Below are 17,151 nucleotides of genomic sequence, written 5' to 3'. Positions count from 1 at the left end.
AGTCAAAGGAGTCCAAGCTGGCCTGGCTGCTGGGGTTAAATACTGTGGAATTGAAAGTATTTGCTCTGGATAATGTTGAGGCTTTTTTAAAATGGTCAGAAATATGTGGTACAGTGTCTGGTGAAGTGTTCCACATGAAGCACAGCATTCCTGCAGCAGAATAACAGCTTGTGGTTTAAATAAATGTTGTTATTTCTGCTCAGCTGTAGGTGTACATGTATGTTTTGGTTCAGTGACTGCCAGATACTGTAAATGAGTATTGATTTCCTTTTCTATTTTAAGCTTTTCTGCAGAAAAGACATCCCACATGCCTTTGGCTTTCTTTGCCTGTACCTAAAATGATTGCAGCCAAGGACTCATCTAACTAAATACTCTTTTTTTTTTGTTACCACCCATCTTTATCCTAGTAGTTGCACCTCAAGTAGGACAGGTCCCCATTCACATTTTGGAGCTTAAAGCTATTACATCTGGCCCTTTTTGAGGGCAAATCAACAAGGCAGTGATTAAAACTCATGGCAGGTAGATTCCTTATTTGTGTAGCACAGCAGCCCTCCCTGTGAGAGGTGAAGCTGCCTTGGTGTTAGAAATGAAATAACATTTTAGGAACCAAGCCTGCAGTAGCTAAAGCCTTTGGACACCCAGATTAGCTCAGTGCAGCCAAGAAATAACACATATTGATTTGGCAGCCATAGGCTGAAGTCTGGATCCAACTCTCAAGTCATCTGTAGATGACTTAATGGTTTAAACCTTTGCACCTCACCTGTGACTAAAATTAATTTTGGTTCAAAACATGAATAAACAAACATTTCAGCCTTTAAAGTTCCTGTTGAAGTGATCATTGTCTTAGCAGCATTCCATGTCTCATGTTTAACTGCTTACATTCAACTTTCCTTCCTACCTCAGGTCTACAGCAAACATGGAATAGTAAATTAATTGGAACATGCTGAAAGCCTTGGCAAACGCTTTGCCTGTGACATTCCTAATTTCCCAGAGGAGTAGCTGCTGATATTGATTTTGACAGAGCCTGTAAAGCCTCTTGCTGCAAAGATTCCCCTCATAGCTGGGCAAGGCTGAAGTGCAGCACTGGGACGTGCCAAGATTTCATTGGAAATTAATGTGTTTAATCTCAAAATATGTTAAAATATACATAAGCCCTTTATGATTAAGAAATAAATCCTTGAGTTTCTGTCTCTAAGTTTATGGAATAATTTCCATTTTGGAAAATCTTGCAGAAAAACTTGGCAATTTAGAGACCCACGCTACCTCTGACATCTGAACTTTTAACGAGTTCGTCAGTTAGTTAAGAATAACCAATTAAGATCTCTGCCAACAGAGAGGACTGCTGACAAAATTGGATCAGGAAGATAAAAGTGAGGACGGGCAATTGACTCTGCAGGAAGTAATCAGGAGTTGCACATTAGGAACAAAATTGCTTGGCCACAAACAGTATTATTTGGTCTAAGTATTTCAGGGAATTAAGTCTTTCTCAACCATCACCATACAACAGGAATTGCACAGTCACTGCTTTATTAAAGAGTTACAATAAAAGTATCTTGACTTCACAGAACATGTAAAGTGTCATCTCCTTTCTTGCTCCTTCTTTATTCACAACTCTCTTCCTGGAAAGTGTCCCCTGACCATGAGTGAGGGGGTGGAAATAGGTGATCTTTGAGGTCCTTTTCAACCCAAACCATTCTATGATTCCAAGCTAGTGAAGATTTGCCCACATAAGCCCCAAATACTTGGTCAAAGTACTTCAGTCATGCAGGAACAGCTCAGGAACATTCTGACCCTCTTGTGCCAGGTGTGTGCTTTTCTGCCCTGCACAGGTGCCGGGGAGCTGAGCTGAATTCTTCCTCTAACAACTCTTTAGTGCTGGTCATGAGTTGTCTGTACCATCCACTCCCTGAAATAGCAGCTTGGGACTGGGGGTGATCAGAGTCTGAGCATGGCTAGGGTCTGAACCATGGAAAAGCCCAGTTTTAACAAACATTGCTTTGGGGGGGAGATTGATTATTAAGAACCTCTGGTGCACCTGGGTTCAGACTAGAAGTGATGTCCTGCATTAAAAATACCTTGTGAAAGAATTGAGGTCAGAAGAAGTCTGCAGACTTGTCTTAGGGGACTTCAGCAAACGCCACTTAACATTTAAGATGTGGTGTTCTCTGGAGCACTCAATTATTTGTCTCAAATCACAAGCCCTCCTCAACAAATATCTGAAAATAACCAAGCAAGCAGCATGTTCCTAAGGACTTAAACATTACCATGTACTTGTGTGGATCTAACCAGGGGGAGGCTTTTATTAAATAAAATAATTTCCATCATTTGGAAGCTACAGAGGCGTATCTAAAACTCCTCACCTCAATTCATGAATACTGCTGTCTATTTCCATCTTCTGTGCTATGCCAAAAAGGGAGATTAAATTGTCAAAATGTGGCTGGGATGCCACGTAACGAGCATTCTTGCATGGCTTGAGCTCATCACTTAATGAAGCACACCTTGTTTCTTTCTAGGAAGATTCCCTTCTTTCAGGGCTGAGTTGGATTTGTCAGGCTATGAACTTACAGCAGCAATAATGACTTGTCTGACTTGTCACTGGAACAGGTTCCAATGCTCTGCATATGCCAAGACTTCAAGGGAGTTCAGTAAAAAAGAACTGGTTTTTGCACAGCTACTTTGAAACAGAGACAGACTTTTATGTAAAAAAAACCCTTTTTTGTTCAGAGAGCAGATGTAGTACTGAACTAGTGAGTAATGCTGAGTTTAAGCGATAGTGATGGTGCAGAAGAAGCTTCTTGCCTTCAACTGCAGCTTTCTCATGCTTGGAAAGGACAGTCCATCTCATTACACATTTCTATTTCCAAGGCTTTGGCTCACTAGGCAGTAGCTGCATTTTGATTTCAAGAAGAAACTGCTACACGACTGGCTAAACAGTCATTTTTGTCCCTTTGGAAATCATTAAACATTCAGTGCCAGTGAAGGGGAGGGAGAGTCTGTGAAAAGCGTTCTTGCTCTTACTCCCTGTCTCTTGGTGCTCCATTGAGAGTGGTGGCCCTGCAGCCATCACTCATCTGCAGTGGCTTTGCTTCCAAGTCAAAATGAACTTTTAATAAAACTAACCAGAAGTAGTTTATTTTTCCTGATTTCCAAGGGGATCTGTGCCAGAAACTCTCATTTCTTGGCATATCCTCCCTCCACACCCTAAAGCTAATCTAAAAAATTTGAGGGTGATTTCAGGTTGACTTGAATTTTGCAGCTGATGTCTTCTCTTTAAGCAATATTTGCACAGTTATTTTAGAGAGACACTGGCTACTTTGTGCATCTATCCCTGTAGCTCCCCTTGGGAGATATGACCTCCATTTTATCTCCCTTGTACCCCTTGTACTGAGCAAGGGCCGAAGCAGAGCAAAGCACAGGACTGGGATGTCCAGTTCCAGCATTCCTCCCAGTCAGGTCCTTGGGCAGTTCTGTCCCCCCACATCACCCCTTCCTTGGTCCTGTGTGTGTGGCAATGCCTATCCCTTGTCTTGTTGGAAACAGAAGTCATAATCCTCCTTTCAAGGCTTCTTGTGTTCTATAGAAGAGCAGCAGCCACAGGAAAGCTCAGATCCAACCCTGGGCTGCCCAGGTCTCCAGGGATCTTGTCTGTCTTGCAGGGTCAGAGCTGCAGGTCTGGCAGTCAGTTGTGCCAAGGCAAATCCCATCTCTGATATCAAAGTGGAGGAGTGTCTCCCTGGGGCAGTGCACATAACCCTAGAATCCCTCTTCCTCAGTTCTACCCAAGAAAGGGGTGGGAAGATCCAACCCATGAATTTTAAGCTACACACCAGGCATTTCACCTCTGATCTCAGCTTCATGTCCCCTAAAATATTACTTCAAAGCCTCCTTGAAACTAAATACAGCTGATCTTAAATGTTAACTTTGCAGAGACTTACCCAGAGCTATGCAGTTGCAAGGATCCAATAATTCTTTTTCTCCCACCCCCACCTGAAATTTCCTTCCGCTCTTCTCCCTGTATTAGACCACTCATGAGTTATTCTCAGCGAGGGCTTGCTTTCTGGAAAAACTGCAATAAATCAGCTTAAACTATTTCTCCACATTGTTTTGTGCTGGCTCTAGCTGGATCCTGTTGAACCTTTTGTTATGAAATATATTTGTACTAACCCGTTCTGTCTCTGCTCTGCTGATTTATGATGTCTCCACTTTCTGAGGTGGCTGAAAAACTTAGGCACGTTACTTCTTCTGGACATCATGGCAGCTCTGAAATGTCCTCCTAACTCTGTTCTTGTGAGGAATTGTGACCAGGCTTGCAGAGACATTCAAGAGGGTTGCTTACAGGAGCAGGCACAGATTTTAAGACTGACCCCTAAATCTCTATGGTGTAAGACTGCAAGATGCTGCTTAAATTAACAGCAGCCCCTTTGGAGGGGCTTGCATGGGAACCAAGCCTGAGGAAATGAGAAAGAAAGCAGGAAGCAGAGCTTGCTGAAGAGGCTTATTTTTAAATTGCCAATTTAAGATCTGGACAGGAATAAAGCTACTGATTGTACTAGTCTAGATCAAACCACATCAAACACAAATGTACAGAACCCTCAACCCCCACAAGCTCTGTATAGTCAGGCAGAAATTATGTATTGTGAGTATAGTGCAGGTTCCTTTGACATGTTCTTTCATGCATAAAGGTTTTGCAAAGTTAAACCCCAGAGATAAACTCCTCCACATTCAGATCTCTGAGGTATCCATGCTAATGCTGTGTGGTCTGTGATTTTGAGAGAAGGTTGAGAGGGACTCAGCTCCGGGCTATTGAAATTGTGATTTGCTTTTCCCCTGAACTGGGAAAAACAGTGATAGAGCTGCTAGAAAGAGGTGGCTCCCCAGAGCCTGGGCATACATGGCAAAGCTGTGGGGCAGTAGGGCAGAGGCTAAGAATGCAAAAACCTGAGCAAGAGAGCCAGAAAAGCTCCTGGGTGTAATGCCTGCTTGAACCATGGATTGGAATTGGGAGAAAAGTCATTCCCTCTTGCAGCCTCAGGGGGACATAACTCAGATGTTTCCCAGAGGCAGAAGGATGGCATGAAGGGACACACCTGACTCCATAAATATTCCTAGCTGGAGTCACTGGGCTGAACTCGTGGCTCTGTAGGTCACAAGCATGCATAGCATGAGCCAAATTGCTGTAACTTTTTGAACACATGGCCCAAGGTGTTTCAGGGTTGTCTTGGGGCACAAATCACCTCCAGAAAAAAGAATGCAAAAACTGACTCAAAAAGCAGATACAGAGACAACTCCCTTCTCAACTACAGGTGTTATTCCCAAAGCAAGGAGCTGAACAACCCTCCAGAGAAAAGATCAAATATAGTGAACAAAAAATTTATTCTTCACTACGTGTTCTTGTAAATTATTAGCTGGATTTTTTTTTTTTTTGTAATCTTTAGGCAAATACCAAGGGTAGAAAATGAGATTGACACTTAAACCTCAACAAATCTTATTATTGACAGATAGCTAATTCTCACAGTGAGGCCCATTCACCCAGCTGACACAAGAATGAACACCTTTCCATTATAATATACTTTGGAAACAAAATACACACAAAACATTTTTAACACATTAAAGATCTGGGAGCAATTATCCAGTTGCTTGTCCAAAACCATCACCAGTTTTTGGTAAATACAAGTCAACTGCTCAGCTACAAAGGAACTGATAAACCAGCTCAAACAACACAACAAAACATAATACTTAAGCCAGTCATTTTTCTGGCAGCTTAGCTGGCTCAGAGCTTTCCTGTCAGTCAGTTTTTAAAAATTACTTTAGGAATTTATTGTCTGGAATTCAAAACTGTGCAAGTCAGATGTTCTTTGTTAAAGTTGATCTGGTTCTGGTAACAACATCCATAAGACCAAATGAAAAGCACAGTTGCCTAACATAGAATAACATGGTATTATCTTAAGTTGTGAGGGCTTGATTCAGGAAATCACTTCTGGGTGTGATTAAATCAGTCCTTATTCCGGACAGCATTTATAAATCCTTCTTTAACTTCCATCCTGTACTTTGAGAGTCCTGTTGACTTTGATGTGTTGAAGAAAGTTTCCTGAGGTTAAGGCAAGTACTTATATATATTCTGAAGAGGGATGCTTTTGAATGGGGTGGAAAAGATTGCATTTTTCGTAAATGCAGTCATAGGAAGCTTGTTTTCCGTTCTTTAGTTCAGTCCTAAGGTTTTGGGTTATTTTCTGGCAATGAAAGAACATGCCTGGGGTCCCAGAGAAGTGGCTCTGCCCTCAGAGGACACAAGATGTTGAAGTCACACCATCCTGCTTGCAAACCTCTTTGTCTAGATCAGTTTCAACATGAATTTTGTTGAAAGCAAAGCAAGAACATGGGTTTTACACCCAGCAGGACCCAAGCCCTGAGTGGTGTTTCAGGCCTGCAAAATGTCACAGCACAGCAGCTTTCCGGGTGTGCTTCCAGTGTATTTTTCTTCTAAAAGCCTTGGTTTAAGAGGGCTCTTGCTCTAAGCCCAGTGCTGCAGTTTATTTTCCCTAGAATTGTTCTTCTCCAGTTGACTGTGGAATTGCATCTCTGAACAACTGTCTTGGCCCTTGACAAAAAGAAACCAGAAAAGACAGCAATAAAGAAAGTGAGAACCTTTATACCTGGTACTGCCTTTTTACCTAGAACTGCAGCCCAAAGCATGACCCTGCCCTGCAAAGCTGCTGCCCACACCAGAAATGAATTAGTGGATGTGAAGCTACAGTGAGAAATAGAGAAGGGTTGGACACAGCTAAAATAACTCTCTGACTGTGCTCAGCCTGACCTCCACAGCTCCCACGCTCCCTAAATAAAGAACAGGGCGTTTGCAAGTGCTTTGTATTACTGTGGGTGTGGCATTGTTGTGGTTTACAAGGTTTAACAGGCTGTAGCTGCAATACAGGAGGGACTGATAGCAGTCAGGGGTCACCAGCACCGTGGGATGTGAGAGCAGGGACAGGCCACAGGTGCTGTCACCTCCTCACAGAAGACAGAACTAAACACAGCCAGTAGTTGATTTCAGCAGTAAAGACAAATATTATTCTGCCTTCTTGTTGTAATAATCAACTGCATTTGTTTGCCAAGCTGTGCAGTACCAGGAGGCAGAAACCTGCAGTGGGGAGGGGGCAGGAGGAGGAGGTGATAAAGGTTATGGGAAGGGCAGGAATCTGCAAAAACCATCTGTTGCTTTTGCAAACAGCAGTCAATAAAGTGGTTTCCTTTAATAGCCGTGATTGTTGTTGCAGAGTTGGGTGAGAGCAGGAGCGTGGGCTCTGGCTCTGCCCAGCCCACACCTTGGCGTTGTGAGCTCACAGCTCTGAGCAGGAGCCCTGCCTGCCTGCCAGGAGCTGATCCTGCCAAGGCACAGCTATTGCACACCTTCAGCAGCCACTGTTCCACCTGCCAAAACCAGCCCGAGCACCCAGAATACACGAGCTTTCCCTGCCTGTGGTCGGAGGCACTGGAATTAGCAGGGATTTAGGTACAGGTCACTTTGCAGAGAGCTGTGCAGCCTGTGCACAAGGTTTTCTGATACGTGCGAACTTCCACGGATTTCTGCAAAAGCTGGAGGTGAAGAAATTTCTCCCCATTACCAGTTTGATACATGGCCAAGACACAAACATTTTATGAGCAAAATTCTCACTGAGACTGCACAGAAAGGCAGTCTGGTCCTGCAAAATCTCAAGCACTGCAGGATCCATATTAATTTTAAATTATTCTGTTGAAAGCCATCTCTGATATTCTGTTATTCCACCCATCGTGGTGAGGAAGGAGAAGACTGTGACTTAAGGGATATCTGCAGAAATGTTTACATACAGGAAAGAACTGCTGTCAGTCAATCTAATAGTTTGTTGTATTTTCCTGGCAGATTGCTGGTGAATATAAGTTATATCATGTATTTGTTACACTGACTTCAGGTATTATTTGCCGAATCTAAACTTATTTTGTAAGGGAAAATTGGAGATTAAGTGAAAGAGCCAAATCTTTGTTCAGATGATACTCATACTAATTTCAATTTTTGAAGGTTCTGTTCAATTTATGGCCCTTGTGCTTAGACCTGAAAGCTGGAGCTAAAGAGCTGTGTAGATGTGACCTAGTTTTCAGTAAATAAAACCACTCTCACTTTTTATTGAACAACAGGACAGGCGGATTTTGTTTCAGCATAACAAATTGTAAATTTTATGCTTTGTTTATAATTATTGATAGGACAAAACTTTCAAAAGTATCTAAGTCTTTCCAGCAGCTCCTGTCATCAGGCACAAACAGGAACAGGGGTCTTGTTCAGTATTTTGCAGACAAATAATAACCCAGGTCTGTTCCCTTGGTGTGCAAAGGCTGAGTTCTGTGACACCTGGCTGTTGTGTTCCAGGTGGAAGGAAAAGTCACAGGAACACCTTGCCTCTCTGAAGCTTTGGGGTTTTATATTTTCTTATTTGGTTTCACATAAAATGAGGGCTCTTACATCTGGAAGGATGCTAACAGGCAAAGCCATGGAGCTGCAACAGTGTGAATAAAAACAAAACAAGGACTTTGCTGTCGCAGGGATGAAGACCCAAGAATTTCTTGGAAGAGATCTCTTTGCCAGCTTCCCATTAGGTTTCATTCACTTAGTGCCATTTAGTGCATAAATTCAAGTAATATTTCTCTGAGGAATGAAGGGCTATGTTCAGTCAGCCAAGTTGTTCCTTAATCTCCTTGCCTAGTCAGCAGAAACAAATATAGGTCCCCTAAAGAGCTTAAATAAGACAATGAGCAAGGAAGCTGTCAAGCTTGAAGGCAGTGGGAGGAAGGGGCAGAGAGACTTAGCCTGGCGGAGTCTGTTGTGTATCAGGGTGATGGGCCCACAGGAATAAAGTTAATATTCTCCACTGAATGAGCAATGTCACAATTTCTTCAGTATTTGGAGGTGTAATAATAGATCCTGCACTCCTAAAATCAGTGTGTCTGCCAGGTGCATTGATAACTTGATGAATCAATTGATCAGGGACAATGACAAAGGAAGGAATGACTGCTCCACATGGATTGTTTTGCAACCTTCAGTGACACTAAAGAGGATTTGTAAGGCACAGCAAGTTAAATATGGTTACATGACCTAACATCACCCTTGCTAATTGGTGTTAGACAGATACCAGAGCATCTTTGCCTTGTTGCTTTTGTGTTTGCAGTGGACTCTGCACAATCCTTCTGGTCTGGATGGATGCTCGTTGAAATTATCCAGCTGAGCAAACACTTTGAAGCAGGTGCTAATTAAAGACCTAGGACAGGTGTTTCTTCATCATCCAACATGTTTTTAAAGTTTAAATATATTAAGATTTAAGCAGCTTATTGCTGTGAATACACTGTCTAAAAAAAAGTATTCAAAACCTCAATCAAGATAAAGTTGAGGAATTCCCTAGCTGTCATTGTTTTATGTTGTCAGTTCTTGTCATATTTCGCTGTTCATGTACTGAAAATGTCAAACTTGTAGCCTTCAAATGCTTTTGTGGTTGCTGATGTTGCAGTGACAAATGGTCCTTTTAAACAAACAAGTTATGTTTATGTTGCTAAAGCTGGATTTTAAAGAGTCACCTGTCAAATGCTGCAGAACTTCTGTAATCTCATTGCTACTTCTGCTATAGTTCTAGCCCAAGTCTTTGCAAAATTTGTCTAGCAGAAACTCTGGGGAGGTTCAAGTTCAGTCACTTTTCTTTGACAATATTCCAGTAAAAGTAAAGTACTATTTTAAAAAATTGAATATTGAAAGATAATTATTTGCAAAAAATAAGTGTCTATTAGACTAATTTTTTATTATCTCTGTCTCTGGCTTTCTAAGAGTCACTTTAATCATAGAAGTGATGCATCCGTTTTGGGACAGAAACTGGAATGGTAAAAATACCATAATTGGGTCAAAAGATAAAATTCCAAACTCCAGGCAAAGTGCTGGGGACCCATTCTTTGGTTGAAATTCCACCTTTGAGCGTTCTGGAGCATCAGACAATGTTTCAAGTTATAAAGTTAAGGACACTGTTGGTATTTGAATCACAGAGAGGTACCAGTCCCAAAAGAAGCAGATGGCATCACTCACGCTGGAAGAGCCTCGAGCTCCCATGCAGTTATCCAGCTCAGGGAATGATGCTGATGCCCACCTGAACTTGCAGCTGGCCTTGGTGGCTCTGTCCCATGAGCAGTTGCCTTCCCTTAATCCATCCCACAACAACCTGCTGAAGGCCAGGTCGATGGCAGGTCAGGGGGACAATGGTTTCCCCTGTATTCAAAATGCAAATTCTGCACCTGCCTGGTGTTTGTGATGCCTGCACTGCTGTTGCTGAATTGAATGCTCTGGTTTGCCTTGCAGCACTGAAGCTGTTGTGGGTTGTTTGCCAGGCTAATGGTTTATCCATTGCTGCTCCATTCAGGGCCCTGGTGTTCATTGCCCATGGTGCTGGGGAGCACTGCGGCCGCTACGATGACTTGGCACAGAAGCTGACAGGACTCAACTTGTTTGTGTTTGCCCATGACCATGGTGAGTAGTCTAAAACTGAACCTGATTTACAAGCCTGTACTGTAGTAAATGCCATTACAGCTACTCAGCAGTGAGAGAAGAGCCAATAAAATATTTATAACTAGACATAAATGAGAAAGGGATTATGTGTTGCTTTGTCAAGATCTGCATATTGAATCTGTAAAAGCTATCCCTGTTTGCTCTGAGTTTTCCTAAACCTTGCCCTTAACATTACTGATGGTGGTATTTTGACCTCACTCTAAGGGATTATTTCTCTTTCACCTGTCTCTTGGGGTTGAAGTGGTATTGTCCACTGTGGAATAGTGCCATTTCTGGAGCCATTTCTGCTGGATTCACAGTCAGTGTCCTAAGTGATCCCAGATGGGAGGCTGAAATGTCAGCATAGCTTTTACATACTGATACAATAAGACAGCAGCATCCTTGAAACTGGAGACACAAGAAGGCATCACAGGCACCTCTGAGCACATCTCCACAGTCCAGCAGAGACTGGAGCTGGCTGTGCACGCCTAGCTCTGAGGAGAAACCAGCCTGAGTGGCTGCAAGGCTGTGACAACACAGCAGCACCCCTCTGGCCCTCAGCCAGCAGGGTGGGCAGTGCTGGGCCAGGTACTCTTACCTGTCCCTGCCTCTTCCTGCTTGAAGAGCTCTGCTCTGTCCCCATGCTGCGATGGAGATGTGCTGGGCGTCACCAGGTCTCCTGCAGTGCATGGTTCAGGACATCCCAGTGACATATTTGAGCTGTCCTGGTTCTCTGGAAGCCTCCTGTCACACATCACACTTGCAACTTCATGACTTCCTTGTGCTTGGAGATCTCTGCTTTGATTTTATCATTGCAGACTACTGCTCCCTGTGACAGCCACTCTGTCAGTATCAGTAGCAGCAAAATGTATCAATGGGATTGATGGTGGCAGCAGACAAAATGCAAGGCCAAATTCTGAGCTGACAGGTTGGAGTGGGATGAGTCTTGGTGTAAATCTTTGGGCAGATTATCCACTGTAGGGAAGTGTACTGCCATTTACTTGGCTGAAGCCAAGACCCAAACCTGCCCCCAGGTTTCCTCAAAGACAGAAGTGTTTAATTTGAGTTTGAAGATCCTGAATGTATGTGAGTCATTGCACCGTTTTTCTGTGAGAGGAAAGGCAAAACCTTATTTAATCTGGGTACCAAGGCTTTCCCTTGCTCTTGCTCTTGTGACTCACTTTTGGTCACAGCGCTGCACTTGATGTGCAGAAATGACCCTATATTTTCTCAGAAAAAGATAATATCTCATCCTCAATATAGCTTGTGAGAAAAAAATAAAACTCATGTGACGTTTTTTTTAAACAATTGATCACATGCCATGTTTGAGGCTGGCTTTGCAAGGAGACCTGACCTGTGCAGAAGTATCTTACTCACCACCTAAATCTCTTTCTCCCTGTGTAGGCAGAGTGTTTCTAAGTGTTGATTCATTCATTTTGATACACTTCCTTCTGAGCTGGAGGTAGGCTAGCAGGAGTCTGCAGGAATCCCAGTAGGAAGTGTCTCCATGTCCCTCTGTTTATCTACATGGAATAAAGCTCATGGGAAGGGGAATGGACCCCGTGCTGCTCGCCCTGTGGCTGCTGTTAGCAGACCACAGCCAGCCCATACAAAAAGTTACTGAGCTCCAGGACACAGAAGCAACTTGTTCAGTCTCCATGAGCCTGTGAGGGACTGCAGTTGCTCTCTGTGCGTGCTTAACACCATGCCTCAGCTCCTCATTCCCATAAAGCTTGATAACAGTTTTGAGACATAGAGTTAGAAATAACAATAATTGAAGCAACAAATCTAGAAGAAATTATAAAACATTTTATTTATCACATGGATTTCATACAGAGAATCTTCCTCTGTTGATGGAGAAGAGTCTTTGAGGTGCATGTTCCTGTCAAGCATGTTTCGTGCTGTGTGACTATTTGCTCTCTGTTTCCTTGCATATCTTTTTCACTAGAGAAACGTAAATATTTCTTGGTGTTTTGGGTGTTGTTTTTTCTAGTAGGCTAATATTGCTGGATTAAACAGTGCAATTAGTACAAATCTGGTTTCTCAGGTCAGTTAACAATGTTGTTCTCCCTGTCAGACCTACAGTTTTGTTTGTAAATTCCGTTTTCCTGATCAGAAAAGAGGAGAGGGTGAAAAGGCACCTGAAAGCAGAACAATGGAAACAGAGTTGTGTTACACAAAGAGATGATGTAACTGAGCCTTGATTCACTGTAAGGTGGAAAGACAATTAACATCTTTTATGCTCTGTATAATAATCTTTGCACTTAAAGAGGCAACCACCAAGGATAAACTTCGATGAAATACAAATTACAGCCTGAGCTAAATGCCAGTGGGAGCTGAAGGACAGAAATGCCTCCTTTGCTAAAACTGCTCTGGTCAGACTGGGAGGTTTAATGTTTTCCTCCACTATTTTGTCTATTCCAAATCACTTCAGCAGTGTGTTCCCCTTTGTGTCCTTTCCTTTGGATATCCTTGGGTAATATCAATTATTCAATTGTATTAGCACTACAATAGCTGTCTGTTCCCTACCTCATACCGTGGCTCTTAGTCCTATGAGGTCAGTGTAGACTTCCTGACCTGGATATTTGTTCTGGTTCTGGTATTCTCATATCTCATTCTCTGGATAAAATTCCCAATACAGGTGCATTATCCATGAGATCATTAGTGCAGTTCCACAGCATGGCAGGCGTGATTTCCCAAATGACTGGGGAAGTTACCAGGGCTGTAGTATGCGTGACTTGACTGATTTATGTTGTGTCTATCCTTCAGTCAAAAGAAGGAAAAATAATTTCCATTTTTATTGCTGACTCTGTAGGAGCTCACACATGGGCTCTAAATCTTGCCAAAGGCTGCTCTGCATCAGTGTTTCCTCTTATGCAAGGCTTCACCAAAAAGGTGCTTCACAGAGTAAAAAACACTGTGCACTCCAATTTGTGCCTTAGTATTGCCCTGTGTAGGATATCTCTGGCTCACTCCTCTCAGTATATGTTCAAAATTTGAACATTTACTCTTTGGGATATTTCATTGTAATCACAAGACTGCTGGACCTCATAGATATGTATTAGAAATTTTCTGTGGTGATGGTGGAAATTGAATTCCACAAGACCTCTTAACCTTACCTTACATCTAATATTATTAAATGACTTTGGTTTACATCAACCCTGTGAAAGAAGAAAATGGAATTTCTGTGTAATACAGCATTTTTTTCCTGTGGTCTCTTATAAGGTGTTTTTAACAGGCAACTAAGTGTTTCCCATGATTTCTGGGTTTGCTTGGCATGCAGCTTCATGAAGGCAGAATTAAGGCTGCTGGGATGACCTTGCTATTTCTGCAAGTTTAGGTATTTTGAAACAATGCTGCAACTTTTCAACTTCATTTTTGTATTACTATTATTTTATTATGGCAAGATTCTGATGACAGAAGAACGAGACAAACATAATAGGTTATTGGCAACCAATTTGGGAAAGCTCTCTTAGAAAGAATACCTGCAGGGTCATCATCAAAGTGGAGCGATTTTGCAATTCTTCAGTCAGCTGCAGATTACAGCTTCTTTAGTTTTAACACAGTAATTTTAGGAATCTGTGAAGCTGAGAGCCAAGGAAAACAAGAATAAAGGCTAGAGAATGTGGCTTTGTTTCTTCATACCAAGCATTTTGAGTTGGTAAAGCACATGGTGTTCCAGCCATCCTTGTCTCTCTGCCTGTAACATCTCATTTGCTGAGATCTAATGCACTGTGGTTGCATTACGTGGCCAGAGCCCAGAAAAACCACAATATTACCTTCAAAAGTACGTGTCAACTAATAGTCAGAAACACATTTCCAAGATACAGGGACCACAAAAATATGCTCATTTTTTTCTTACACTTTTTTATCGTAGTTGAAATTAGTCCTCTTTCTCACTTGGACTTGCTCATGCTACTTATTGGTTTTATGTCTGTCTTACATGAAGATAAGGAGGATGAAATACTCAGCCCTAACCTGGTGGCAGTTCCTAGCCACCAGATTCACTTCCATCCTTCTTTCTTCAGGAGGGATAAACCTTCTGCCTGTCCTAGTACATGAGGACCTTCGACTGTTTTACCCTTTTTGAAGCTGTTGAATTTCCCACTCTTGAGTTATGTTTAATGTCAGATCAAAGCAGAGGGAAAGGTTGCAGCTCTAACAGCTTATTCACATTCCTTAGATGTTTCTAACTGAAGTTCAGCTTGCTTTGGTAGCCTGCTGTTGCTGCTGCTTTGTGAGTGGTGAGCATTTCTGATGGGTTAGCAAGTCCCTCTCAGACACCCACTGGTGCTTCTTCTCTCTGTTAATTTTCTCACTGCTTTCTCTGTTTAATGAAGGATTTATTTCTAAAATGTAGAAAATAGCTGGAGCAGATATTTTTAAATGCATCAAATATTAGCTGCTTTTGTTTTGCTTTTTTTTTCCAAGTGATTGCTATGTTGTTCTTGCAACTGTTAAAAGACCATTTTGTTGATGAGAACAGAAGGCTTTTATTTATTCATAGCACTGGGAAGGATTGGTCTACACAGAAAGATTAAAAAGAACTAAACATGGTCAAACTGGGAGGGGAAAATTACCAAGAAAGATGTCAGAATTAATGAGAACTAGAGTTATGGTAGCACTGCAAGTGTGAAGTAACAGCTCATGTACATGCAGGAATGTTCTGGACAGCAGCGTTCCCTGACATTGTGATTGGGCAGGCTTCAGGGCAGTGTCCAGAAATGGAGTCAGGAAAGCCTTGGCAAATGTTATTTGGAGCTGGTTTGCCCATGGAGCAGCACCACTGCTCCTTGGTGCTGGCTGTGGGCCCGTTAACCCCTGCAGTCTGCTCTCTGCTTCCTCTGGATGAGCCCATGGCATCGGAGCAGGGAAGGTTTGAAGGGCTTTTCTGCAGAGCTCTGGGAAAGAATGGCACTCACTGTTTGCTTTCCTCTGACAGGAGGCTTACAATGGGTTGTGGGCATTTTTCACTTTTTTCCAGCAGAGAGCTATAGATTCCTCTCAGCAGGGGACCCCAGAGGAGATGGCCCTTTGCCCTAGCACTGCCAGTGCTGTTTTATCCCTTCCCTACTCAGTACAATCCCAAACCTCTCCTTGCCTTTCCTTCTCCAGATGTGAATGTAGCAGTCAGGCTCATCTGCCTTCCAGGCAGTGGTGAGGAATGCTACCCCTGTGTGTGGCACACAGGAGCTGAAGCCACAGCATGTGATTGCAGGGTGAGGGTTCAGATACTGCAGTACACCATGGAATTCCTTAGGCAGTGAGAACACGGTGAGAACCTGGAGAAAAGTCATCCTATAAAACAAATAGCTAGTGAGAAAACTACTTGGTCTGGCTTACTTCTCTAACTCTGCTTTGGCTGTGGGGATTCTCATGAAAAGAGATGAGAAAGAGATGAGCTGGGAGACCACCCTGCAGCCACCAATGAGCTCCAGGCAAAGTGAGCCAGTTGTTTCTGACCTCCAGCTCTTCTGGAATCACTGGTCTTGTAACTCTGGATCTCAGAGTAGCAGTGACAGCTTGCTGAGGAAATCACATCATACAGTTTTAGCCTCTTTGAAATTATAGGCAAAATTATTGCTACAGCTAAGATGCAACTTTTCCCATGCACTGAACAAGCTATCTTTCAACTGGACAGTTTATTTCCCCTTGCTTTCTCCAGGTTGCTGCATGAACCTGGGCTCTTTTGGTGGTTGTGAGATGGTTCCTCCCAGAGGGACCATAGCTCATGCAGGAAAAAGTCCTCTGGATACACCTCCTATAACATAATGATGCTGAAATGTGCCCATAATTGTATTATAACAGTGTAGCCCAAGGGGAGTATCCTGTGGCACAACAGGCAGTTGTAAGCACTTTGAGATGGGCTTTATTAAATGGAGGTTTCCACATTATTCTTGTTATTTTTGAGGAGGTCATTACAGACTTCTGCAGCCTTGCCTTGCCCTGGTGAAGTGATCTCTGCAGTGACTCTGCTATTTCATTCACACTGGGATCACACTGTCCCAAATCTCTGCATGCACCACATGGCATCTTTCAGGGCAGTCAGGGTTGTTTCCATTTGAGAGGAGCAGCTACACAACAGCAAGAGCACTCTGGGTGAGACATGGAAGCACATACCTGCAATGTGCCTTGCTCCAGAGGAGGCCACAAGCCAGGACTTGGAAAGGCAAATGCAGCCTTTGTTTGGTTTGTCATGTGAAGGCAGATGAAACAGCACTGCCAGGCCAGGAAGCAGCCAGACCACAGCAAACTAAAAATAAAGAAACAGTAAGGCTCCACACAGCTGATGTGTCTGATGGAGCACACAATGCAGTAGTGTAGTATTTTACTTCAAATGTTTGGGTTAGGAAAAGTGGAGGGGATACTCAGGGGTGTTTCCTCTCTACTCCACTCAGGGGGATGAGGTTTTATTTATTTCATGGACTTCCCTGCTGATATAAAAGTGGGGAAAACATAGTCTTGCACCTGTCTTTTAGGCAAGGGAGTTTGGAAATTGTGAGGACTGTATATACCTTTAGCACAGATGCATAGAAGAAAGGGCACCTGAAATCAGACATGTACTGTCATCTACTGTGAGCTGTGAAAACTTGCCAACCACA

At 42.8% G+C, this 17,151-nt stretch overlaps 1 protein-coding gene across 2 annotated transcripts in view; it reads left to right on the top strand.

Moving 5' to 3' along the window:
- The window catches only part of MGLL (monoglyceride lipase), a 61,940-nt gene that overhangs the window by 10,216 nt on the left and 34,573 nt on the right, over positions 1-17,151 (top strand). For both annotated transcript variants that reach the window (XM_033071416.2, XM_033071415.1), the window contains exon 3: positions 10,425-10,531. In XM_033071416.2, the coding sequence (XP_032927307.1) occupies positions 10,425-10,531 (107 nt within the window). The remainder of the gene's footprint in view (positions 1-10,424; positions 10,532-17,151) is intronic.

Source organism: Catharus ustulatus, chromosome 13 (genome assembly GCF_009819885.2).
Source record: "Catharus ustulatus isolate bCatUst1 chromosome 13, bCatUst1.pri.v2, whole genome shotgun sequence".
Classification (NCBI taxonomy): Eukaryota; Metazoa; Chordata; class Aves; order Passeriformes; family Turdidae; genus Catharus; species Catharus ustulatus.
Note: the sequence above shows the minus strand (reverse complement) of the source record. Positions and strands in the feature narration are given on the sequence as shown.